Raw genomic sequence first — 26,385 nt, forward strand, 5'->3', positions numbered from 1 at the left:
GAAATCTGTTCATACAGCAATGAGAACGTAGCCTCACTAAAGACGTTCAACATAGAGCTGACCCCTAAAGGCTCCTTGATGCACATTTGCAACCACAGTATTCATGATACACAGTACACTAAACTAGCAACAGATTGGTTAAAAACAGTTTGGATTCTCAACTTCCCATAATACAGGCAACATTTTTAGAAGCAATCATATTAAAATAAATGTGTCTTTCACAGTTACGGGATGAAATTTTATGCTGGACAGGCACCAATGCCCTGATTTTCTACTTTTTTCATAAACCATATGACTTCCACATGCTGACAATGTTTTATGCTTTAACCTGCAGTAAAGGCTTTACATCATTTTAATGCTCGGTGCTTAAAATGCAACAGAATAACCCCACCCCCACCCCCACCCGCCAAATGCAAGGAATATGTTTGGTTTGCTTTTAGTGATTTTAACCAGACTACTAGTCAGAAAAGTTTAATGAAAGCTCTTCCCAGTAATTCTGCACTTTCATGGAAGAAAACAAATAAAAAGAAAATCTGAGGTACGGGTAGGTGGGAAAGAAATACTGTTTCGTTTTTCCAACTCTTAAATATTTTAGCTTTTTATTTCTAAAACAAGTATTGAACATTTAAAAAACTCCACATCTAACAATATCTTTCAGCAAAAATATACTTTATTATGTAGTTACATAGGATTTTCCTCCAGTTTTGGCAAAGTAATGTTTCAGAGTAAGATAGAAGGTTAAAACAAAAAATTCTAGACATCCTAGTCAAAAAAAAAAAAACAAAAACAAAAACAAAACAAAAAAACCACCAAAGGTTTGACTTTGTATCACATAGTTATATTCTAAATTTGAGATTTAGAAGACATCAATTTTTTTTTCTATTCAGGTCAATCTAAATATATATTCTACCTCACGTTTACAGTCAGCCAATCTGTGTGAATGATCAATTGCAGAAATTTCAAATCAAAGCTTATAAAACACATCATAAGACTACCTACTGTATCTATGTGACTTTCAGTTTTTATGGAATCTAAGGTCCTTTACTGACAGGTTCCAGAACTGTTAAGTTTGGAGGCAAATATGTAAATACCCTAAGTCTCAACAATCAAAAGAGCAATTATACCAATTTCTTTAGTTATGTAAAGGTCCATTACACACACACACACACAAAAAAAAAACTGTCACTGAAGGAGTGCTACTGAAAAACTTCTATTTCAGACTGAAGAAACTACAAAATACATGGTCTTAAATTCTGGTGTAATGTCATTAAATATTAAAGACTGTGAGAAAAAAAAAAAGATGGTATTTCATTCTTCTTGCCTAGATAACTCTACTTGAAACTTGAGAAAAAAAAATCAGAATTCAAATTTCCCAAACTTGGCTTATGAACACAATTCAACTAGATCTAACAACTTAGTTGTGTCATTTTAAAATCAGTTTAAACGCAAAGCACTTCAATCCGACGTGACAATTACCTGTGGCATAAATGCAAGTAAAAACAAATGCAAGTCCTTTTCATCTAATGATGCATTTTTATAGTAAAATCACGGAAAGCACAACTCTTTATTAGCGCAAACGAAACAAAACAGGCACAGGAGGCATCATGTCCATCCGGGAAGAGAAAGGTAGCACGCCAAGAAAGAAGAGAAGGACCGAAGGAGGATGAAGGGAAGGAAGGAAAGGAAAGGAAGGAAGGGGAGGAAAGGAAAGAAGGGAAGGAAAGGAAAGGAAAGGAAAGGAAAGGAAAGGAAAGGAAAGGAAAGGAAAGGAAAGGAAAGGGAGGGGAGGGAAGGAAAGGAAGGGGAGGGAAGGAAAGGAAGGAAGGAAGGAAGGAAGGAAGGAAGGAAGGAAGGAAGGAAGGAAGGAAGGAAGGAAGGAAGGAAAAGGAAAGGGAAGGGAAGGGAAGGGAAGGGAAGGGAAGGGAGGGAGGGAGGGAGGGAGGGAGGGAGGGAGGGAGGGAGGAAGGAAGGAAGGAAGGAAGGAAGGAAGGAAGGAAGGAAGGAAGGAAGGAAAGGAGGGAAGGGAAGAGGGGTTTCTATACCTGCAGGATCCCGGAGAGATGAACTAGTCACACACATCACTCTACCCTATTAGATGCATAAGAATTTTTAAAGCTTCAAGGTAAAAAAAAAACAAAACCAGCAATCACTTTATACCATTCAACTTTATACAGTATAGTATCTTTAATGTCAACTGCCTTCCATTCCCCACTCACCCACTGCTTCCTCACTCTTCCATACCAGCTTTCAGGCAAATCCGAGACAGAACAGGGTGGGGTAGACGAAAAATACAACCAGCGCCTATCAGCTACTCCCCTCGCCCCCCCCCAACCCCACCCCAATAATCTCCAACAGTTTTTCCCCCCCACTACGAAAATAAGTGTCCCCTGTCCCCAGACACACGGCCGTCATCCTGTGTCTTCAGCAGGCACGCAGCAGACAGACGCATACCCGTGTCAGCAGCACTCCAGACCCCCGCCGCACGCCCGCCAACCTCGAGTGCTGTTATCTGATGCGTTTAACGTGAACCCGGCGACACACATCCACCTACTGTTTCGGGGTGTGAGGGTGGGTGGAGGACTCCTTTCAAAGTAGCCCCAATCGTGTAACCAAAACACGGTTCCGGAATAAAATATTAAAGAACACTTTTCCTTTCCCACCTACCTCTGGACTTAAAGGATGCCAAAAAAAAAAAAAAAAAAAATCCAGCTCCACACCACCTCATGTCTAAAATTCTTCAGCCGGGAGTTTGGGGGGTGGAGCGTGGAGATCTGTCCAGGGGAGGGGGCGGAAGCGGGGAGCAGAAGTGTGAGCGGGTGGGTAATGGGACCCCAACGAGTTGCTCACCCCGGCCACCCCGCACCACGCCGCCGAGCCCAGGGGTCCAGGACCCGGACCTCACGCACATGCTTCTCTGCCCAGGCCCAGATAAAAGCTAGGACTCCGGCTACCTAACTTCCCACCGAACACACGTTTATTCAAGGCTTAACACATCACACCAAGTACACGTCACAGTTTAAAACACAGTTACAAACCCCAAACAGACCCCACACAGCACCTCCAATTCACCTCGCAGTTTCACAAACTCCAGACAGGAGACCCCACCTCCAGGATTCAAACCTTCCGCCCACAGTGGAGAAACCAGGAGGAAAAAAAAAAAAAAAAAAAACAGAGAGAGTTGGGGAGCAGCCGACGCCTTTCAATTGCCGCCCCCACAAACTGCCCCACCCCACACCCTGCGCCCGGGTTACCCACTCGGAAGCCCCCTGCTTCCTCCCTCCTCTCAATCCGGCCGCCTAAGAGACCCAGCCCCAGCCCCACTCACTTACTCCCCCAAAACCCCTCAACAACAACAACAACAACAAAAAAGTGAAGAGAAAGAAGTGAGGAAAGAGACTTGGGGTAGTCCGGCTTCAGAACCGCTCGACTCACCTCTGAATCCTTGCTGAGTTCTCTCCGCCCGGCACAACCCCCTCCCCAACGTCCCAGTACGAAGGGCTGAGGCAGGGAGGAGGGGAAAGCGGGAGGGGGAGGGGTGTCTTCCGCGTGGGGCGCCAGTCGGAAGGGGACTGGGGAGGGGTAGAGGCCGGCGCAGGAAGAGGAGACGGGGGAGGGGAGGCCCCTATCTCCCAGTCTCCCCCTGAAAACCTCCCTTGTCTCAATCACATCAGACTGACTGTCTTTGTCTGGCTGACAACCGCCATATTGATATCAACAGCCCCGCTCCCACCTGCTGCAGCCGGGCGGCCCTGGGAGTTGTAGTTCTTGCCTCCCTTGAGTAAAAGCTTGGGACTCGACATCCAGGGGCCCCAGGGAACTACAGCTCCCGGCAAGTCCCGCGCCAATCCGCCTTCCCACAGGGAGGGGGGGAAAGGAGGACGCCAGAGCCATGGGGACTACACATCCCAGAATACCATGCGTCCCAGACCCACAGAGGGGACATGATTTCATGCTGGGGTGCAGAGGGAGGATGAATTGGCGGCGGGGATGAATTTGAGTTGGCCGAAGGAGGCGTTAGAGAGGAAAAGGGACGGAAGAGAAAGATGACCACAGTTCCCAAGATGCACCCAGGGAAGACTACATTTCCCATGATGTCCCGGGGAAGGGGGCGTGGAGAAGAAAGGACTGCATGTCCCGCGATGCTCTCGGCTGGCCGGTGGCGGAGATTGAACCGGAAGACGCTTTCTGCGTGTGAGAAGTGGAGTGTCTGGTGCTGAAAACCAGAAGTCCAATATGAAACTGGTGAGTCTCTGCTCCTAGGTCAGAGGCCAAAGGTGATGCCGTATCCTTTTGGACTTCTTCGTTTGCACCTTGGGAAGGGGAGTAGAAAATGGAGTGAGCCAAGGAAAGCGCTGCTGTTGTTGAGGAGGTTTGAATCTAATCCCCACCCCCAACCCCCCCCCCCCCCCCCCCCCAGCTGCCTGGAGATCTCCATCCTTTAACGGGTCCCTTTGGTTAGATAAGACGTTGACTCTGTCGCGTTTTTTCTCCTACAAACGGAGGTTGGGCTTTTTGAGCTAGGTTTGACTTCTCAGCTCCACGTGAGTGTTGAACTAGATTAACTTCTTTCCATACTGTTGGCACTCGAGCGTTTCTCCCTGCCGCTGTTGAGGCTGTTTTTGTTAGATGTGAGCAGACAGCAGAAAATACTGGGCAGAGAGGAGTTATTAAATTTTGTGTGACAGACAAAATTGCCCTAGGACTTTAGAGAAGGACGAAATCAGGGTGTGATGTAGGAGGATTGGAGTCTTAAAGCCTGCGTATAGGGGGCCGAGAGGAGGTTTTAAGGCATTCCACCCTAGGGACTGCATGGGTCAAGGTTAGAGGGAACATGCCAGTGTACCTAAAGTCTTTGCATCGCAAAACCTAAACACATTGCTTATAGAAAAGCTTCTCAGACCTTTATTTTAGGGCATTTTACTTACTCTGCATAGATCCAACTAGTTTATTCTACCCGTATGGAATTAATAACAGCGTTAATTAGGAGGTGTTAGATGCTGTTTCTCAACCATTTAAAATTAAAGTTCCTGCAGCCAAGTATGTTAGGCTTTACTTTCTATGATGTTTATACAAAAACAAAAGGTTTCTCTTCTTTTTTAAAAAGATTTTATTTATTTATTCATGAGAGAGAGAGAGAGAGGCAGAGACACAGGCAGAGGGAGAAGCAGGCTCCATGCAGGGAGCCCGACGTGGGACTCGATCCCGGGACTCCAGGACGGCGCCCTGGGCCAAAGGCAGGCGCCAAACCGCTGAGCCACCCAGGGATTCCCCGAAGGTTTATTTTCTTATTTAAACATACTTTTCCAAAATGTATGCTCCGGTGCGGCCCCCCCCCCCCCGCCGCCCCCCCGCATATACTCTGTACAGTGTCAGCTGTTTCCTGAAAAGAAGTATGAGAAAGTATTAAAGGAGATTCAATTCCAAACCTGCTGCCATTTAAAGCTGGTTATGTATGTTCGTTTGCTTCTGGATCTGTGTGGGAAACATTTAAGAATGCAGAATTGAAAGTCACTGCCTTGCCCTGTAGAAGCATGCAATTGAATGAAGAAGGTAGAAAAGAAAGCCAGAATTAATTCATTGCATTCACGGTAAAATAAAGATGTGTTCAGGGTTTGGGGAATTGAGAGGATAATGAGGTGGGAGAAAGGTGGAAGACAGCTTCCTGGAAAGGACTCGAACTGATAAGAAAAATGAGTAGGCCAGGGCCTTCCATGAAGAGGGTTCAGGTTATAGGTACAAAAAAGCTTGCACCTGAATGATCATGGAACACAAACCATGATTCCCCAGTAAACAATAAATCACACTGGTATGCTTGGTGAAAAGGCATGCAAGTGTGAAACAATTTTTTCCTTAAAAACGCACTTGGCTGAGAGTATCAGAGAGCCAAAGTTTACTTTATGTATACTTTGGTTTGCTCATAATATCCTCCTGCTTAATTTATTTACAGACGTGGAAACACGTAAAAAGGGAAAAGAGTAAAAACTTATTTTTTTTCCTTGAAGAACCAAAATATGCCTCGTAGAAAGAAGAAGTGTTTATTATATCTATGGTCCCTCCCGCTTTATTTTCAATCCACGTGTTACATGTTAAAACTCATTTGGTAGTTGTTAGATGATCTTTAATGCAGAATTACCATCAACATAGCATTTCAAAAACATTGACGCTCACTCAGTAAGACTTCTCGTGTGTTATACCTCATAAAGTTGAAATAAATCATCTCGTGGCCTAAAATTTTTAACTTTGTGTACTGCTTCAGGAATATGTAGTAATACTTTATGTAAAATGCTTTATTTACATTTATATCATGAAAAACAGAAATACATTTTATTGAGGATATCATTGTTTTTGAGATAATGACTTCCCAAAATACCCTCCCCATGCACAATCTATGACCAGTTGATTGATTCTACTTCTGTTCTTGAACAAGTCTCTTTCTCTCCATCCCACTAATACTGCCTTTGGACTGACTCTTTTCACTTGACACTTAGAATTCAACAATACTTTCTAACTGATCTCCCTGCGTTCAAACTTCACCCCATCCAGTCTGTTCTTTACTCTGCATCCCATAAGTTAAATTGCAGAGTTCCATAAAAACCTAGTATCTTCCTTTGCCCTTAGGATAAAGTCGTATAATTTTTAACTTGGCTTACTTGGTCCTGCAGAATATGGCCCTGCCTACCTCTCCAGGCTCATGTACCTAGCCTTCATCTCCCTTGCTCTCTTGGTTCCAATTATATTGTACATCTTCCAGTTCCTTCAGCTCACCATGTGTTTGCCTCAGGGACTCTTAAGTGTGTTGCTTTGCATACAGTGCTTTTTTTGCCTGCCTAATTTCTTCATTTGTCTCAGGTCTCTGTTTAGTACTTCTTTAAGGTTTCCTTGAATTGGGTGCCACTGTTATGTGCTTCCATGGCACATTTTCTTTTTGTAGCCCTGGTAATTATGGGTTTTATGTTTGTCCTCCCTCATATAGTCCCAGGGCCTGACACATAGTATGATCCCACTGAGTCGTACTTGAATAAATAATTTCTGAAGGATTGTCAAGGTCTGTGAATACTGATAAGAAAAGATTAAGGAGTGTATCTAAAACATTAAAATAAGCGGTATCCTTTGGAGTAAAAAAATATATATTTGCTACCTTTTGTGGAGCAATTACTGTGTGCCAGGCACTGTACTAGGTACTTGTGGTGTGGTGTCCCACTTACTCCTTCCATCTGGGTGATAGTATTCCCATTTTACATATGAAAAGTCTGAGCATCAGGAAAGTGGAGTGGCTCAAAGTTACACAGATGAAAAATGTAATAGAACCAAGATCTGAATCTGAGATTCCTTCCTTCAGACTCTTTTGCCTCATGAGGGCCGGGATTCCAGCACCTTTCAAAGTACATGATATATGTTATCTCTTAATAAAAGGAGACCAGAGTGCACACTGTGAGAGTTTATTCTAGGCTATTTTTTAAATTAGCATTAAATATGAGTTTGATTAAATTAAGATCTTTTAAAAAGATTATTGTTAAAAAAAATTAAAGTTTGGAAACTTCCTTGATAATATAAAGGGCTCCATATCAGACCATACCAATTGAGTTGAAGGCCCAAGTTAGTTTTTATACTACCCAATTTAACCTCTGTAATACCATTTACAGTGCTCTAACTTTACACATCACTCTCTTGATGGCTTTTCACACACCCGAGGGAAGACTATGGATGTCATTATAAAATAATCCATGAATATCTCCTTAGAAAGATACCATCTCAAAGGATTTTAATTACTGGCTATAATCTAATGCAGTATTCAGGCAGCTTTATTTAACTGAAGAAAACTTATTGGCACCTGTAGTTAACCTGAATTATTTTTAAAGAACAGAAAAATTCGAAGTGTATCCTCTAAATTAGCATATTTTATAGCATGCTCTATTATTAGTATAAATTGAGCCTGATGGCCAATTCAGCAAAGGATAGAAACTAAAATTCATCAGGGTCCTTAGCAAAACATCATGGAACAAAAAAATACTGAATACGTTGACAAATTGAGTTTGAAATACCATATCCAGGAATTTAGTCATACAAAGAGATGAAGACTAAAGTGACTAAGATAGTAAGAAGCAATTCAAGAAAGCAATATGTGGAACGCCTGGGTGGCTCAGCAGTTGAGCGTCTGCCTTTGGCTCAAGGTGTGATCCCAGGATCCGGGATCAAGTCCCACTTCAGCCTCCTCCCGGGGATCCTATGTCTCCCTCTGCCTACGTATCTCTGCCTCTCTCTCTCTCTGTGCGTGTCTCTCATTAATAAATAAATAAAATCTTTAAAGAGAAAAAAAAATGCAGCATGTGTCATACTTTCTATGGATCAGGAGATGGAGACAATCTTCTAATTTATTAAGTCAACAAAGATTTATTATGCAACTACAGTATACTGTTGGCATTCAAAGTTTTAATACTTTCCATTTTAACTCTTACATTCGACCTCAAAGATTGATGACAGGAAATTATTTGTGATTTTGCCAAAACACAAATTTGAGTATGACTGAGGTTAGTGATAATCCAGGCGCCTAGGTGATTCAGTAGGTTAAGCGTCTGCCTTTGGCTCCTGTCATGATCCTAGGGGTCCTGGGCTTGTGCCCCACTCCTGGCTCCCTGCTTAGCATGGAGCCCGCTTCTCTCTTTCTCTCTGCCCCTCCCCCCCTCATGTGCTTGGTTTCTCTATCTCAAATAAATAAAATCTTAAAAAAAAAAAGATTAGTGATAATCCTTAGTGAATGAGCCTAATAGCCTCAGAATCCATGGCTCTCTGTAGTTTTTGTAGCTCTTTTGTTAAAGTTCTAAAAGAAAGGTCTTTTAAATGTTTGTTATGCTATACTTTTTTATTCATTTTTATTTATATATATTTTTAAAGATTGTGTTTATTTATTCATGAGAGACACACAGAGAGAGGCAGAGATATAGGCAGAGGGAGAAGGAGGCTCCATACAAGGAGTGTGACGTGAGACTCAATTCTGGGATTTGAGCCGAAGGCAGACACTCAACACTGAGCCATCCAGGCGTCCCTATACTTTTTTAATTTAATGGAGGAAATTATATGTTGTAGTTGTATTTACAGATTTAAAAACTCAAGAAGTCCAGGAGATGTTCTTGAGTGATCCCTGCTCATTTATACAAAGTGCTATTACTACTGGCTTTTTGGGGAAGGCTCAAACTTTTAACTCACATTTCTCCTAGGAAAACAGATGGAGCAAAGAAATGTATTCATTGAGTGTTCCCAGTGGAGGACAAATAAAACACCAGTTGGAGTTGCAGATGATCTAGAAGATCTTTGCTTGAAAGGGGCAAATTCTGCCCCAAGGTTAATTTAATAAATCATTAGAAAGGGGTGTGGTTATTCCTCACCTCAGATATGAGAATGATAGATTATTTCTCTAATTTACAGAACTGTAGAATGCTTTCGGCTTCTTAGAACTTGGATCAAAAATAGAAAATCTCTTGCTATAAATTACAAACATTCACAATTTTACCAGTGCTTATTAATTCACCTATTGTGATACAAATTGTTAAAATGTCAACCTGATTTCACTCTTTTCTGTTTCTCTTTGCTGGTTGATTAGAGTGCCCTCATGTGTCTTTATGATGTAATATCATTTTGAGCTTCCCAAAGGTTGTGTTTTATCACCACCCCTGTATGGTAGGTGTTTTTTCTTTCTTTTCTCAAACTGAAAAGCAATATGTAACGTAAGGCCAAGTCACACACTTTATTCAGCAGTGCTGTGAGATAAAAATGGATATTTTACTTCGGGGCATTTCAAAGTCATAATTGTTGTTAACTCAGAAGATTAAATCTTTTATACTTAAGATGAAAAAAGGTGTACCAATAATAGATCTTTTTCAGCAATGAGTTGAGAAATATGACTCACAATATAAGCATGACAGCATTAGTGTTGCATATAACACATCTGTTTTGTGCTTGGTTTGCTTTGAGCACTCAAATGCTGCTGCTGTTGACTCTGATGATTAGTGAAGTGTACTTGACAAGGACCAAGAATGTCACATGGCATGGAAATCAGTTAAACCCAGCATTCCAGAAGGAAAATTTGCTCCTGGCTTGCTAAATGCCAACAGAGGTCCAGACGTACACAGCCCCTCAGATCTCCCATTATTATTCATTTATTCTTTCAACAAATCTTCCTACCACCAGTCTCACTAGGCCTTGCTCAAGGTACTGGGTGTATTGCAGGGAACAAAACATTTACTCCCTGCCTTTATGGAAAGTAACGTCTAGTGGGTTTACTGTGCAATTCAAACAATATTACAGTGAACTTCCTGATGTAGAGATATCATCGGGCACTGGCTCAAGTATTTTTTTAATGTAATGGTCAAATAATGCATCTAATTGTATCCAAAAATATGCCTTCTTAAAATTTTAGCAGTTATGGCCAACTTGCCCACTAGTTTACCATTGTACCTGTAGTGTATGAGAATGCATTTCCTCCCCCCTTGCCAACAATGCCATCTGTTTCTTTACTCTTACTATGTGTCTTACTAATGCAACTTTCTTCTTTCATCAATCCTCACACCCTCTTGTCTCTTAAACTTCAGCCATTTTTAGTAAAACATCCTTACGGTAGTGGTATATGGATGTGGGAAATGTACCAGAAAAGGGAACACATTTCTTCATATATAAAAAAATAGTGTCATAAGAATCTTTAAAAGGAATCTTTAAAAAGAATCTGTGGTATTGCTTTGAAAATGCTGATGCGGGACGCCTGGGTGGCTTAGCAGTTGAGTGTCTGCCTTTGGCTCAGGGCATGATCCCAGGGTCTGGGATGGAGTCCCACATTGGGCTCCCAGCGAGGAGCCTTCTTCTCTCTCTGCCTATGTCTCTGCCTCTCTCTGTGTGTCTCTCATGAATGAATGAATGAATAAATAAATAAATAAATAAAATCTTAAAAAAAAATGATAGTGCTGATGCATGGGTGTAGTGATTAAGATGGCAGCAGTATCATGGGATCAAATGGATTGGAGAGGCAGCCAGGACAAGTGTGTGTAAATGACAGAGGAGATCCTGCATCATCCCCAGAAAAGGAATAATCTGTGAGATGAAGCTAGAATTTCACATATCAGGAAGGACTAAGGAAAAGATAGATGCCAGAATTTGCAGAAATCATGAAAAAAAGCAAGACTGCAAACCAAAAGGATGAAGGGAAATAAGAAAGACTGTAAGGAGAAACAAGACAGTTTGAAAAGCAACCCCAAGGCACTCAGTGATCAAGTCTAAGAACTGTGGTGGGAACTGTACTGTGAGAAAAACAGGAAGTTTCAGGTGTCCCTGATTGACCATATATCTGAAGGGAATGCCTTGAAAGTCTAAAACATTTAAATCTATTGAAAGCACAACTGAATGAACTTTAGCGCTCTCAAGGATATGTAGTCAGATAGATGATATTCAAGAAACTGATTTTTTAATAGGAATTGCAAAACATGGGATGCCCGGGTGGTCCGTAAGCGGTTGAGCGACTGCCTTCAGCTCAGGGCATGATCCTGGAGTTCCGGGATTGAGTCCCACATCGGGCTCCCTGCATGGAGCTGCTTCTTCCTCTGCCTAAGTCTCTGCCTCTCTCCTTCTATGTCTCATGAATAAATAAATAAAATCTTTAAAAAAAAAAAAAAAAAAGGAATTGCAAAACAAAAACCCTCTTTGCCCTTAAGATACAGTTTGTTTTTTCATCACTCATGTTTATAAAGGGGTGGGGGGAGGTGAATAATAACAGGTTTCTTGCATAATCCATTCCTCAGATTTATGTATGGCCTAAGCAGATTCTCTTTTCCTAAATACAACATTTCTGCATTTTTCTATTTCAGTAAAATAGAGGAAGGCATAATTAGATGTTCTAATTTAATAAGTCTTCCTTCCCATATGTTTTCCAGCATGAGTGAACAAACAGTTGTATTAATAATGTAGAGGATATTATTATTATAACCATTACCTTTCTTTTTACATTTTTAAAGCAGCTTTATTGAGGTATTGTTTATATGCCACAGAATTCATGCACTTAAAGGGTACTATGCAGTGACTTTTAGTAAATTTAGAGTTGTGCAACAATCACCACAGTCCAGTTATAGAATATTTCCATCACTCCAAAAAGATCCCTTGTGCCCATTAGCAGTCAATCCCCATTACGACCTCCAAGCTCAGGCAACCACTTAGGTACTTCCTGTCTTGTAGATTTGCCCTTTCTTGTCATTTCATATAAATTGACTACTACAATATGCAATCTTTTGTGTCTGACTTCTTTCACTTAGCATAGTGTTTTTGAGGTTCACCCATATTGTAGCATATAGTGCTTAATAATATTCCACTATATGAGTATACCACATTTTGTTTATCCATGTGATAAACATTGGATAGACATTTGTTTTCACTTTGGAGCTATTGTTGCATGGAAGGTTTCCATTTCTAGTATCTCCATGTTTTCATTTCTTTTTCTTGCATGATTGCACTGGCTAGAACCTCCAGTACAGTACTGAAGTGGTGTGAGCAGACATCCTTGTCAGTCTTCCCTGTTTCCAACCTGAAGGGGAAAACATTTAGTCTTTCACTATTGAATATGATGTGAGCTGTAGGATTTCTGTAGATATCCTTAGTCAAGTTAAAGATGTTCTCTTCTGTCCTTAGTTTGTTGAGCATCTTTATCATGGATAGGTCTTGGATTTTATCAAATGCTTTTTTGAGGGTAATCAAGATGATCATATACTTTTTGTCTTTTTTTATATTAATATAAGGGAATAATATGTTCAATGGTAAGTCAGTCTTACATTCCAAGTATAATTCCCACTTGGTCATGATGTATAATCTTATAGACATATTGCCAAATTGGTTTGCTAATATTTTGTTGAGGATTTTTGCATATATATTCACAAGAGATATTCTGTGGTTTTCTTGTAATTAGTCTTTGGCTTTGGTATCAGAGTATAATATATAATATTGTTCTCTTAGAATGAGTTGGGAAATGTTCCCTCCTCCTGGAGGAGTGCTCAAAGAATTTATCAGTTCTTTATTTTTTAAGATTTTATTTATTTGTTCATGAGAGACACACAGAGAGAGGCAGAGACATAGGTAGAGGGAGAAGCAGGATCCTCATAGGGAGCCCAAAGCAGGACTCAATCTCTGGACCCCAGGATCATGCCCAGAGCAGAAGGCAAACGCTCAACCGCTGAGCCACCCAGATGGTCCCTATATCAGTTCTTCTTTAAATTTGTAATAGAATTCTTCAGTGAAGCCATTTGGGCCTGGGCTTTTCTTTGTTGGCAGATTTTTAATTGACTATTTCACTTTCTTTACTTGCTATGGGTCTCTTCAGATTTTCTGTTTGTGCATTACACTTTTTAGAAATTGTAGTAAAATATCCACAACATCATAAGATTAACTATTTTAACCATTTTTAAGTGTAGAGTTCAAAGGCAGTAAGTATATTCACATGGATGTGTGACCATTACTATCCATCCCCAGATATCACTTAGTATGACATCGTCAAGGTTTATCCATGTTGTAGCATGTCTCAGAATTTTCTTCCTTTTTAAGTCTGAATAATATTCCACAAACATTTATACTACATATCGATTATCCATTCATCTGTGTATGCACACTTAAGTCATTTCTACCTTTTGGCTATTATGAGTAAAGCTGCTTTGAAGATGGTTGTACATAGATCTGTTAATCTCTGCTTTGAATTGTTTGGGATATTTATCCAGGAATAGAATTGCTGGATCACATGGTAATTCTCCATTTGACTTTTTTGAGGCATGAACATACTGGTTTTTTTAACAGCATGTGCACCTGCACCATTTTATATTCCCAGTAACAGTATACGAGGGTTCTGATTTCTCCACATTTTCATCACTCGCCAACACTTATCATTTTCTGTTTGTTTTGATAATAGCCATCCTAATGGGTGTGAACTAGCGTCTCACTGTGATTTTCATTACATTTCCCTAATGCTTAGTGATGTTGAGCATTTTTGTATGTTTTGAGATAGGTAATATATGTACATTGTTTAATAAAATAATAAAACTGTACAGGTTTAAGGGAGAAGAAAAAGTGAAGAGACCTGCTCCTATCATTATCTTCCTCCCCAATCTCTATTATCAGTTTCTTGTATACCCTTCAGAGATATTCTGTGGATTTGCATTTATGTAATATCCATCCCTTTTTAATATTTTATGTAATAGTAAGACGCTACCCACACTGGTTTTGCAAATTCCTTTTTCTAAGTTAGAAATGTATCGTACCTATCATTTCATATCAATATCTAGAACTGGTTTGTTTTATAAAACACTACATACTCATACCTAATGAATCAAAGTCTACATTTAATAAGGTCTTGGAGGGGCGGCCCGGGTGGCTCAGCAGTTTAGCGCCACCTTCAGCCCAGAGCCTGATCTTGGAGATCCGGGATCGAGTCCCACGTCGGGCTTCCTGCATGAAGCTTGCTTCTCCCTCTGCCTGTGTCTCTGCCTCTGCCTCTCTCTCTCTCTCTCTCATGAATAAATAAATAAAATCTTTAAAAATAATAATCATAATAATAAGGTCTTGGATCATTTGTTTTCACAGTACTCCATTGTAGACAATGAAATATTTTCATTGCTCCTTTCAGATATTTTTAAAAATATTTCCAACACACACTTTGTATTTTCATTGTCTAAAAGATGAATTTAGACTTATGGATGTTAAGCTGGAAGATAAAGTTCTACTATCCCACCTACATCCCTCACTACAATTTTGAAATCATTCATTGTTAAAGTTTAGGGCATGGTTTCTTGCTAATATAAAACATAACATATTAAATTAGTGTCAACATACCTCAAAAATATGTTCATACCATTGCTGGAAAATAAATCAGTTGCGCAGTGTTTTGTTGTTTAGATATGCCATAATTTATCTAGCCAAACCTTCATCGATGAGCATTATGATTGTTTCCAGTCTTTTGCAATTAGAAATCATGTTGCACAATAATCTCCTTTGTGAGCATCTATGGAAGTATATTTGTAGGATACATTTCTGGGTGAAATGGATGGTTCAGAGAGTATGTGCGTTTTTAATTTCATTTTATTGCTGAAAAGCCCCCTAGAGACTTATCAGATTACACTATCTCCAACAGCATATCCCAGTGTACCACTACAGTGTTACCGTCAAACTGTCTTATTTTTTCTCTCACTGAAAAGTGAAAAAATGATCTGTTATGATACTTTTTAAAACTTTTCTTCAATGTGTAAAATGTAGAACATCTTTTCATGTGTCTACAAAAACATCTGTATTTCTGTTTTCTTCTCAACTCTTTTATCTCACTTGATCTATTTTACAGTACTACACTTTTATTTTTGTAGTTTTAGAGTGTATTTTAATATTTTGTAGTATATGTTCCCACTCATTGCTCACTACTTTAGAATTTTCCAGACTGCTCTCATTTATTTTTTTCATATAAAATTTAGAATTTTAGATGTCCTATAAAGGTGAGAATTATTAGTTCCCAGTAAAATCGTTCTCATATTTTTATTGGAATCAGGCTAAATTTATAAAATGTAAGAAGAGAATTGACTTACAACATATCAAGCCTAAAGAACAAATGTCTTTTCCTTTACTTGAACCTTTTCTTAAACATTATATTTTTTATTGTTACTGTAATTGGACTCTTTTCCTACATAGTTTACATATAAAAAGGGTATTTCTTTTTTGTATCCTCTCTACAACCCCTTGTTGAATTCTTTATTTTAATTTTTAGTAGTTTTTCCAGCTAATGTTCAGTGCGTTTTCCTGGTGTATAACTTTGTAGATAATCTTAAACCTCGTTTTTATTCTGTGGTGTAATTTCACTGGCTTATACTTGCAGTCTAGTTCAGAATAGGAATGGTGGTGGTAGACATCTCTTTTCTATTTCTGACATAAATGGACACGCTGCTTTAATGCAACATGTCACTGTTATATCAGGTTTTGGCTTGAAATTTTGCATATTTTAATTTACATGCCATAGCTACCTACTTTCTTGCTCCAGAATTTTCTAGTCACTAATAAAGTGAGGTTCTTTCACATAGACCAACAATAAGTTATTTTTTAAGGGGAAGATCTATTTGTGTTGTACCGTATTGTTTGTTCTAGGCAGTTAATTATATCTTACAAGCTATTTCCAGACTTTTGAGAAAACAATGGTTTTTATAACTTAAAGTCTTGGGTGGTGTATACCAGATTCACAGAAATAAAAGACTTCTATGACCTTAAGAGAAAATTGCAGGGTTTCCTTAGAAAACAGAAAAGCCAGAAATAGTCTCTCTCTGTACTTAAGAGACAGGCCTGATAAAGGCAAGAAATGTAAACAAATCAGTCTGTTAAAATAAACATAATTACCACACCAAAAAAAAAAAAAAAAAAGAAAAGAAAAATCTCTGTAGAAACGAAAAAAGGGTCAGAGCCCTAGGCAGGGGCTTATTTATTTTAGGCTATATTTGATTCAAGCTATGTAGATCCAATAGGAAGAAACTGTCAGTGAACAACTGTGTGATGGTTAAAATTAACAGATAAGAGAAGCAATAACAAAAATCCTTTGTTTGGCTGTATGAGCCAACAAATGTTATTAAATGCATATCTCCTATAAAACCTCCTTGATGCCCTGGGACGAGCTAACGATGAATTAAGACATAGATCCTACTATCAGTAAATATTTAACAAACCATGGACAGAGTGTATTGTGTATGCTATATACGTATGTGACTAAGTGTATGCAGTTTTAAGTAAGACTGTGATAAAGACAGTAGTGGTGTATGTAATTTTAGGATTATAAAAGATGTTTTCCAAACAGAAAGTCAAAGTTGCCTACAGAAGTATAATTTGAGTTGGCCTTGAAAAGTATGTTGGCTGGCAAATAAGTCAGAGGAAGAGTTTTGTGTCATTGCCATTGGGGTCAGGGATGGACTTGCTGGGGGTTATCAGGAATGAAATTACAAAAGTAGATTGAAGCCACAGTAGTGACTGAATACGAGACTTAGTGGTTTGGACAGTAGCAGAATAAGGATATATAAAAAATATATATTTTAAGGGAGTTTGGGAGCTTTACAGCTTTACTGTAAGAATGTTTAAATACCTGGAGCCTTTAAATTTATCCCTTGGGAAATCTAGGACAAAGGAGTTAGAAGAACTGTATTTTACACACTTAAGAAAAACTTTGGGATGTGAAATCAAAAAGTATGATTCACTGCAATTATAGAAAATATTGTGAAAAGTGAAATATAATCGAAACAAGAAGCATCAGGCAGTTTAGCAAATGCATCAAAACAAATGCAGAGTCAGAATTTACCCTGCTTAGGACAAGAGTTTTCTTTTTTTTTTTTCTTTTTTGAAGATTTATTTATGTATTTGACAGTGCAAGAGAACACAATCAGAGGGAGAGGGAAAAGCAGACTCCGTGCTGAACAGGGAGCCCAACTTTGTGGGGTTCGATCCCAGAACCCTCATATCATAACCTGAGCTGAAGGTAGATGCTTAACTGACTGAGCCACGTAGACGCCTCATGGACAAGATTTTTCTAAGCACTTTATGAGACCTCATAAGCAGTAACAGAATTCGTAGGTACATCAGAAAGTGAAAAGAATCCAGAGAATCAATGGGAACAGTTGACGGGCACCATTTAAGAACAATACCTAGGTAGGAAAAAAAGGAAAGAACAGAGACAGTGAATTCCTTGACATTCACCTTTATTGAGTAAAAGCTGGGCAAAAGTCTCTTTCCTGCAAAACTGATAAATGCATAGAATATTCTTGGTTACATCGACAGCTTGAATATAGATAAATCACTAGAAAGTGTGATGCCATCCTCAGATTTTTTTGATATAATTTTCATACAGTTAAAGTGGCATAAATTTCAAGTGTGCATATAGTTTGATGAATTTTTATCTAGTTATACTTCCATGTATGTTCTCATTTGTGTCTGGCTTTAACTCAACATGTTGTTGACCTGAAAGTTTTGAAGGATGAAAACTGTTGACTTGTTGGCTAACCTATGTCACCCGTGTATAAAGAGCAACTTCCTAGAGGACTGGCAAACTGCCTGTGGGACTACCATCTCTTTGTAGGGTTCCTGAAGGGACCCTAAGACATTCAGCCTGGTAAAACCTATTTCTGGGCTTGGCAAGCTGCTGTGATTCCGTAGGAGGCTGTCGGGCAAACACAACATGGTTTCTTTTAGAAAGAAATCGATCTGACTGAACTATCAGAGTTCTACAGAGGGACTAAATAAAGCTTGTTTCTTTAATTCACTCGAATTTTGGAATGCTTTTCTCAAAAATAACTATTATAGAATCAATAAATACTCTTAATTTTTTTCAGAATATAATTGAAAGCTATAAAGAAGGAAGCAAAAATCACCTGTCATCTCACTACCTAGAATAATCACTGTTTAACGTTTTGGTGTATAATCTGTTCTGGTGGATGTGTGCACAGATAGCGTTCTATATCAGTAACTCTAAAGTAATAAATCTGTTAGGATAAGATTCTACTCTTAGTGATAGGAAGCCCGAAATAGGGCTTAAATAGGGTTGATGTTTCTCTCTTAAGTAAGTGATGTCTGAGGGTAAGTAGTCCAGGGCTGATATGGCAGGTCCATGATCCTTAGAGTCCCAAACTCTTTGCTGACTTATTGCCCCATCATCTTCAATATGTGGCTCACTCTCTATGATGCAATATGACTCAGGTCCTTATTTCTAGCCAGGAGGAAGGGGCAAAGAAAGGATGCCCCTTCCCTTTGTTAGTTTCTCAGACTTGAACACACTCCTTAGATCTACTTTTTTTCAGCCAGAATTTACATTGCTACATCTAGTTGCAAGAGAGACTGGGAAATAGTCTTTACTCCAGGTGGCCATAATTCCAGCTGAGATTTGAGGTTCTCCTGTAAAAAGACAGAGAGGGATACAGATAATGAGACAACTGTGTCACAAGCCTTTCCATTTTAAATATCTGTATCACTCATTTGGGGTATTTTTATAGTATTACATTACATGAATTTATTGTGCTTTTGGACATTGTGGTTTCTGTCCCCTACTGTCCTGCACAATGCTGAAGAGAACATATTTTTATTTACTTTTTTTGCACCTATCTAGTTTTTTGCTTAGTATAAGTGAGTTTCTTAAGTAGAATTGTGAGGTCAAGGACTATATATGCACATTTTAAATTTTGACTTGGTATTGCTTTTCAGAAATTCTTTCATTTTTATCCACCAAGAGTAACTGAGAGTTTCCATTTTCCCACATCTTCATGATTAGTTTCTTCATGTGAGACCATTTTCTCACAAGTGTAGTTTTAATCTGCACTTCTATTACTTGTAGAAAGTTGACTACTCTGCATTAGTTTTTGGTGTTTTGTGATTTGGGTATGTTTTGAGGGCCCTTTCTATTCTTTTACAAATTACCTGTTTATGGTTTTTCCCTGTTTTTCTGTTGGAATCTTTGTCTTTTTTCTTACTCAGTTATTAGAGTTCTTCATATATTAAGGTTATCGATTCTTTGTCTTGGCTTTATAAATGGTTTTTGCCAGTGTATCACTTTTTGCTTTGTTTAGAATAGTTTCAGCCATACCAAAGTTTTTAGTAAAATAAACAAATCTATTGTTACTTAATTCTCAGATCATGGCTTTAGGATGGTACTTAAAAGTCCTTTTCTATGCCAGGACTTTAATATATGCCAATATTTCCCTGAAGCTTTAGAATTCCTCTACGTGCATTCTGTACAAAGACTTTGCAAGAATTGCTTTATCAACCACAACAAAGTGAAAAATCAAAATTAAACTACATCCTCTAGCAAGTGTGGGTGTCCCTGCTGCTATTTTTGTAGAATCAATATTAATTAGTAAAAGAAGCTGCTGCTTCTGTTCTCTCCCAAGGACCCAGGTGGTACAGGCAAAGGAAAACTCTTTACTCTGACCCCTGACATGTTAACTGGTGTGACTTTTTTTTTTTGGTCCAAAAGCCTTTTCTAGACCCCACCACTAATTGCTGATAGCCTGGTTTTTGTCCAGACATAAATGCATGTGAAGAACCCAGCATGAAGTGCTCGGTAAATGGTAGCTGTTTTTATAAACTTCTTCACTTAATCAAAAGCAGTTTGTAAATTCATTTCTTTGAAAATCTGAAGTGACTGAAAGAGGCTTCTTCCCAATCCATCTAGAAGCATACTCATTTAATTGAGTTACGCATATTCTTCTCTTTGCTAATATGCATTATTTCTGGCACCTTCCCTCTAAATAGAACAGTTTTGTCAACATTGAAAGTCTGTTCAAGGGGCACCTGGATGGCTCAGTCAGTTGGGCATTCGACTCTTGGTTTCAGCGCAGCTCATGCTCTCAGGGTTGTGAGACTGAACCCCCGCATCTGGCTTCAAGCTCAGCAGGGAGTCTGCATGAAGATTCTCTCTCCTTTAACCCCCTCCATTCTCTTTCTCTCTCTCTGATAAATAAATAAATCTTTAAAAGACAAGAAAAGAAAATCTGTTCAGTTAGGTAACACCTCTTTCCAGTTATCTACACAAATGCCCAGGAAACTCCCTTGTGACCATGGTATCTCTGCTCTCTCCTGCATGGTTGACTCTGATGTCCACAATTTTCTAGACAAACAACTTTTTTTTTTCCTGTGAATTATGTTTATTGGGATATAAGGGATGGGTTTGGAAACCTTATGTGGGTTATGCCTCACCTGGTAAATGTCCATTCTAATCTTCCTGCGATAGCTTCTGAAGCTTTTTCTTTTTCTTGGAGCTGCTCTTGCTGCCAGAAGCCTCTTCAGGTCCACTGCTGAGTGGCTTCTCTTTAGAATTTCCTCTTTTGGGGGTGGGGGTGGGGGTGGGGGGATGTTCCTGTTTACTGTCTCTTCAGCATCACTACTAACCGGCTCCTCCTTGGAAAAAGGAGACAGATGGGCCTTCCATTCCAATCTCCTGTGGAGTTTCCTGGGGCTTTTGCTTTGTCTTCTTTTTGGGTCTTTCACTTTGGGTCTCCTCACACTCCTCCAGGGTACTGCTGCTGTTTTCTGGAGATATGATGGCAAGGGCGGCCAGCTGTTTTTTCTTCATCAAGTGTTTCTTCTCCTGCTTCTCCAGTTTTCTAGCCATCTCAACTGTCGCTTCCTCTGCCTAGCTGCAAAGACTGCAGGATCTCCAGACCTCCTTTCTGGTTTCATTGGCTGGACAATGAACCTTGAGCCAATGCGTTATCTGTGGTTTGGGGAGGGGAAAGTGCACGATTTTTTTAAAACATGACTAGAATAAATTCCTAGCTTACTCTTGAATTAATATTAAATTAAGAAGTCTCCTTGTTGATGCTGATCTTAGCCACTTACTAGTTTACCATTTTGTTAACCTTTTTCCTTTTTTTCTTCATTGTCATTGCTGCAGATTTTCAACAATTTGTATAAATTCCATTGCCGTCAAATTGCCTCTACTTTTGCATATATTCATCCCATAAATAATACTTAACATTTCCATATCTCTTTTTTCCTTTTAAAGGTGTCTTTACCTTTATCCATCATAATCATATGTGACTTTTTACTAGCAGTTTTATCACACTTGCTGCTTTTGTTCTTATAGAACACACTGGGTTAATAATGTTCATTAAACACCTGAAAACCAATCACAAATAAAACAAACCCTGTAGAACAAAACCAGCTCATAGGCCTGTCATATATGATCTTTAATGCAATTTCTTTTCTGGTGGTAGTAGAGCACAACTTTTATTCTGAAGTGTAGATATACATAGTTTGTATGAAAGATTAAGTTAGAGGGGTGCCTGGGTGATGCAGTTGGTTGACTGTCCAACTCTTGGTTTTGGCTCAGGTCGTGATCTCAGGGTCCTGGGACTGAGCCCCACATCAGGCTCAACAGGGAGTTTACTTGAGATTCTCTCTTCCTCTTACCTCTTCCCTTTACCCCTCCTCACTCTCTAAATCAATCAATCAATCTATGAAAGATTAGGTTAAAGTAGTACTTATTTTTTTAATTTATTGTTATCTTTAGCTATTTCTCCCCCTATCTCTGTCTCCCATATTCCTTATTTCCTCTAAATACTGTTACCTCTTTGCTCTCAACCTCTTTTAAAACTTTGTTGCCATTAAGGAGGGCATCTGATGTAATGAGCACTGGGTGTTACATGCAGTTGATGAATCACTGACCTATAGTACCTCTGAAACTAATAATACACTATACGTTAATTAAAAATAAACTTTGTTGCCAATAGAAACTTCTGTGGGCATTATTCTGTATTCCAAAAGAGGAGGGAAAAATTCTGATAAAAAAAAAAATCAACTGGTGGAAATCTGGATTTATTTATTTATTTATTTATTTGGAAATCTGGTTTTAAAAAACTAAAGTGTATACAGTAGTATCTAAAGTAGAAAGTGAAAGTTGCACGCTCAACCACCCTCCCATGCAGTAGCCAGTTTTACTAGTGTGATATGTGCTTTGTCTTTTTTTTTAATTACATATGTATGTATGTATTTACATAAATGGGGCCATATGAATAGCTCTGTGAACTTTTTTCAATCCACTCCACTTTTTAACATTTTTAAAGTTCTGGTACCAGACATCCAGTGATTCATTCCCAAGCCAACCCTTACTTATTTTCCCTGTCCCATCCTTAATATTTACTGTGAACATGCCCACCCTTCCTGAACTTAAGTTGGGCTGTTTGTGTTTTTATGACCCCTCTCTGCTTCCTTAACTCATTTGCATGGAGAGCCAAGTCTGGGAAGAGAATAAGTGTGAAGGAGCAGCCGAAAGTGTCAGTTACCCAGCTGAGTGTGTTATCTAGCCACTCTCCAACCAGAAAGTGGTTTCAGTGTGTTCACTATGCATGCTGTAGATTTTCTGCTCAAATGGAAAATTATCCCTCTATCCAGCTGTGTAGTCAGCTTGACAGTGAGTATGATTGGCACATTTAACGGCTCTCCTGCAAGATAAAATCAAGACATAAAGTGAAAGAAAGTGAAAGATTACCAAATAAAATTGAGATGTATTTATAGAAGTCTCTGAGTGCTGGAGGGCCTGGCCCAAAATTCTTAGCAGGGTAATAGTTCCAAATTAGACAAATTTGGCTCAGTGGAAGCCAGTTTAACTCAAGATGGTGTGTATAAGGCAGAAATTCTCAATAGAGTGTTCTCTTCTCTTTCCCTGCCACAGTAAAAATCTTATACATCCTATTGGGGCATGGAGTATCTCCTAGTGAGCTATAACTATCGATGGCAACAAATGTATGTATACTCAGGGATATTGGTACAGATAAAAGTTTATAAGCCCTATAAGGGCCAGGTTCCTCACTTTTTAAAGAGATATTTGGACTAGATCTTAGAATTCCTTAAAGCTTATAAATTGTATAATGTCTTATATTTTCTGAAAGTCAGTTGTAAAAAACACAGTGGCATAAACACATCTTGATGAAAGATTTGTATAAAAGACCGAGGCATTTTGGTCAACCCAGTGAAATGATGGAATAATGAGAAGCAACATTTTTGTGTTAGGAGAGAGGTTAGAAATAATCTAGTTAAGTCTCCTCATTTGTCAGGTGAAGAAATCTGAGGCCCAAAGAATTTGGGGATTTATTTGGATTAATAACAAATTAGAGGCAAAGTTAGAACTAATACTTTATGCCTAGAACTAATGTTTTATATTGGATACCGTCTGGTACCAGAACTTTAAAAATGTTAAGAAGTAATTAGAGTTGATGGAAAAAAAGTTTACAGAGCTATTCATATGGCCTCATTTATATTTTTTAAGCCAAAAATAAATTTCTACTTTGGAAAACAGTTTGGTAGTTTCTTATAAAATTAAATGTATATAGCCCAGTAATGTCACTCTTACATATTTGCTGAAGAGAATTGATATCATACGCCTACATAGACCTATACATGAATGTCTATAACTGCTTTTTCATATCAGCAAAAACTGGAAACAGCAACCCACATGTCTATCGGTTTGTCAATGGATTAAGCAAATTCTGATACATCCATACAATGGACTACTTCTTAGCAGTAAAAGGAATGAACTACTGATAACAACAAAAAGGATGCATCTCAAAAGCACTATGCTTGTAGTATATGAAATTTCTAATTGCTCTGCATCCTTGCCAGTGCTTGTCAGTCTTTAGATTTGACCCTTCTACTAAGAATATAGTGGTATTCTGTTGTGGTTTTAATTTATATTTCTCTAAGGACTAATTTTTAGCATCTTTTCATTTGAAAACATTTGAAGCTGTAAAAATTCTGCATTCAAGCTCTTTATGAGATAAGTATTTTGCAAATATCTTCTACCAGTCTGAGTTATCTTACATTTTCTGAAGGATGTCTTTTGAAGAATAGTGTGTCTAAGAAATTATTGCTTAACTTAAAGCACAAAGATTTTTCTCTGTTTTTCTAGATTTGCCCTGTCAGGTGCAGTATCCACCAGCTGCATATAGCTTTTATTTTTCTAATTTTTATTTATTTACTTATTCATTTATTTGCATATGGCTTTTTAAAAAGAGTTTATTTATTTATTCATGAGAGACACAGAGAGAGAGGCAGAGGGAGAAGCAGGCTTCCCATGGGGAGCCCGATGCAGGACTCGATCCCAGGACCATGGGATCACGCCCTGAGCTGAAGGCAGACGCTTAACCACTGAGCCCTCTCAGCATTCCTGCATATGGCTTTCAAACACACTGTTACTAGTATGACTAAGGAATTGAATTTTTTTTTTTTTTTAAAGATTTTATTTATGTGAGAGAGTAAGCAGGAGAGAGGGGCAGAGGGAGAAGCAGACTCCTCACTGAGCAGGGAGCTTGATGAGGACCCTGAGATCATGACCTGAGCTGAAGGCAGGCACTTAATTGACTGAGCCATTCAGGAACACCAGGAACTGAATTTTAAATCATATTTTATTTTATTTTTAAATTTCATTTATTTATTCATGAGAGATACAGAGAGAGAGAGGCAGAGACACAGGCAGAGGGAGAAGCAGGCTCCATGCAGGGAACCCGATGAAAATCATATTTTATTTTAAAGATTTTATTTATTTACTTATTTATTTATTGAGAGAGCACTCACGCATGTAAGCTGAGGAAGGGGCAGTGAGAGAATCTCAAGCAGACTCCCTGCTGAGCACAGAATGGGTATTAGGGCTCCATCTCAGGACCCTGAGACCACCATGACCTGAGCTGAAATCAAGAGTTGGACACTTAACCAACTGACCCACCCAGGTGCCCCGTATGGCTTTTTATTTTAATTAAACTTTAAAAGCTAATACTCTATTCAGTTACTGAGAAAGTTTTTAATATTTTTGAAAGAATTTGAGTATATGGATCTACTTCTTCAACTAAGTTTTATGCAATCTAAATGTATATCAAGTATTTCAGATGAAAATTTAGCATCTGAATTAAAATATGCTACAAGTACAATGTTTACACTAGGCTTTGAAGACTTAGTACCATGAAGTAATGTAAAAATGTCTCATTAATGTTTTTATATCAGTTATCTGTTGAAATGAAAATTTAGAAATATTTGGGCTAAATGAAATATATTACTAAAATAATTTCACCTGTTGCTTTTTCTCTTTTAATTTAGCTCCTAGAAAATTAAAAATTATGTCTGTGGCATGCATTGCATTTCTATTGCTTGTACTTTTCCAGAAGTTTTATTGTTTTAGCTCTTATATTTAGTTCTATGATTCATTTCAAATTCAAAGACCCCTTTAGCCCTCATATTTTATGATTTTTATGGAAGCTAAGAGTGATGAACATAAGCAAGACTGAGAAAAAAGAATTTTTTTTAATTTATAAATTTTGTCATTAGGAAATACCACATTTTAAAAACGTTAAAGTTGTACTAGGGTACAACTTCTCAGAAATATAGAAATGACAGTATCAGCAGCTTAATTAACTAGTTAAATATTTTCCTTTCTTGGTCTATCTCAAGCTATCTGCCTTCGAAATAATCTAGCAAGGGCTAGTGGTACAACAGGAAAACAGTATTGAGAGAGAAGTTAGAAAAGATGACTACAAAAAAACTAGTCACTGTTACTTCTGAGATTCTTAGATTTTTTTTCCTATTTACCTATCGTATCCATATTAAACCTGTTGCTCTTATCATAGTACACTATCATTGGTTTTCTTCTAGTATATTAGTGAAATGCTTTAAGAGAAGACATTTAGAACTTGTGCAGATTCAGTCTGTTATTAACTGTGTGATTTTGGGCCTTGACAATTGAGTTGGTATCTGTACCATTTACTTTATTCAGTTGTTGGGAAAGAGCTAATTAAATATTGGATAGAAAATATTTGTCTGGAATTCTTATTTTTAGTGAAGGTAATTCATACAATGAAATTTTCAATTGCTGTTCCATTC

General features: G+C 38.4%; 2 protein-coding genes across 20 annotated transcripts in view; one reads left to right on the forward strand and one right to left on the reverse strand.

Annotated features, from left to right (window-relative positions):
- HMBOX1 (homeobox containing 1) overlaps positions 1-3,736 on the reverse strand; it is a 189,361-nt gene extending 185,625 nt beyond the window's left edge. For 11 of the 17 annotated variants that reach the window (XM_038573691.1, XM_038573704.1, XM_038573690.1 and 8 more), the window contains exon 1: positions 3,433-3,736. The gene's annotated coding sequence lies outside the window, so the exon portion shown is untranslated. The remainder of the gene's footprint in view (positions 1-3,432) is intronic. The other 6 variants (XM_038573694.1, XM_038573697.1, XM_038573693.1 and 3 more) reach the window with 1 other exon arrangement.
- Positions 3,737-3,925: 189 nt separating this feature from the next.
- INTS9 (integrator complex subunit 9) overlaps positions 3,926-26,385 on the forward strand; it is a 101,534-nt gene continuing 79,074 nt past the window's right edge. The window contains exon 1 of one of the 3 annotated variants that reach the window (XM_038573686.1): positions 3,926-4,242. In XM_038573686.1, the coding sequence (XP_038429614.1) occupies positions 4,234-4,242 (9 nt within the window). In that variant the 5' untranslated portion in view covers positions 3,926-4,233. Of the gene's footprint in view, positions 4,370-26,385 lie in introns of all 3 variants that reach the window. The other 2 variants (XM_038573685.1, XM_038573687.1) reach the window with 2 other exon arrangements.

The sequence above is a fragment of the Canis lupus genome, chromosome 25 (genome assembly GCF_011100685.1).
Source record: "Canis lupus familiaris isolate Mischka breed German Shepherd chromosome 25, alternate assembly UU_Cfam_GSD_1.0, whole genome shotgun sequence".
Lineage (NCBI taxonomy): Eukaryota > Metazoa > Chordata > Mammalia > Carnivora > Canidae > Canis > Canis lupus.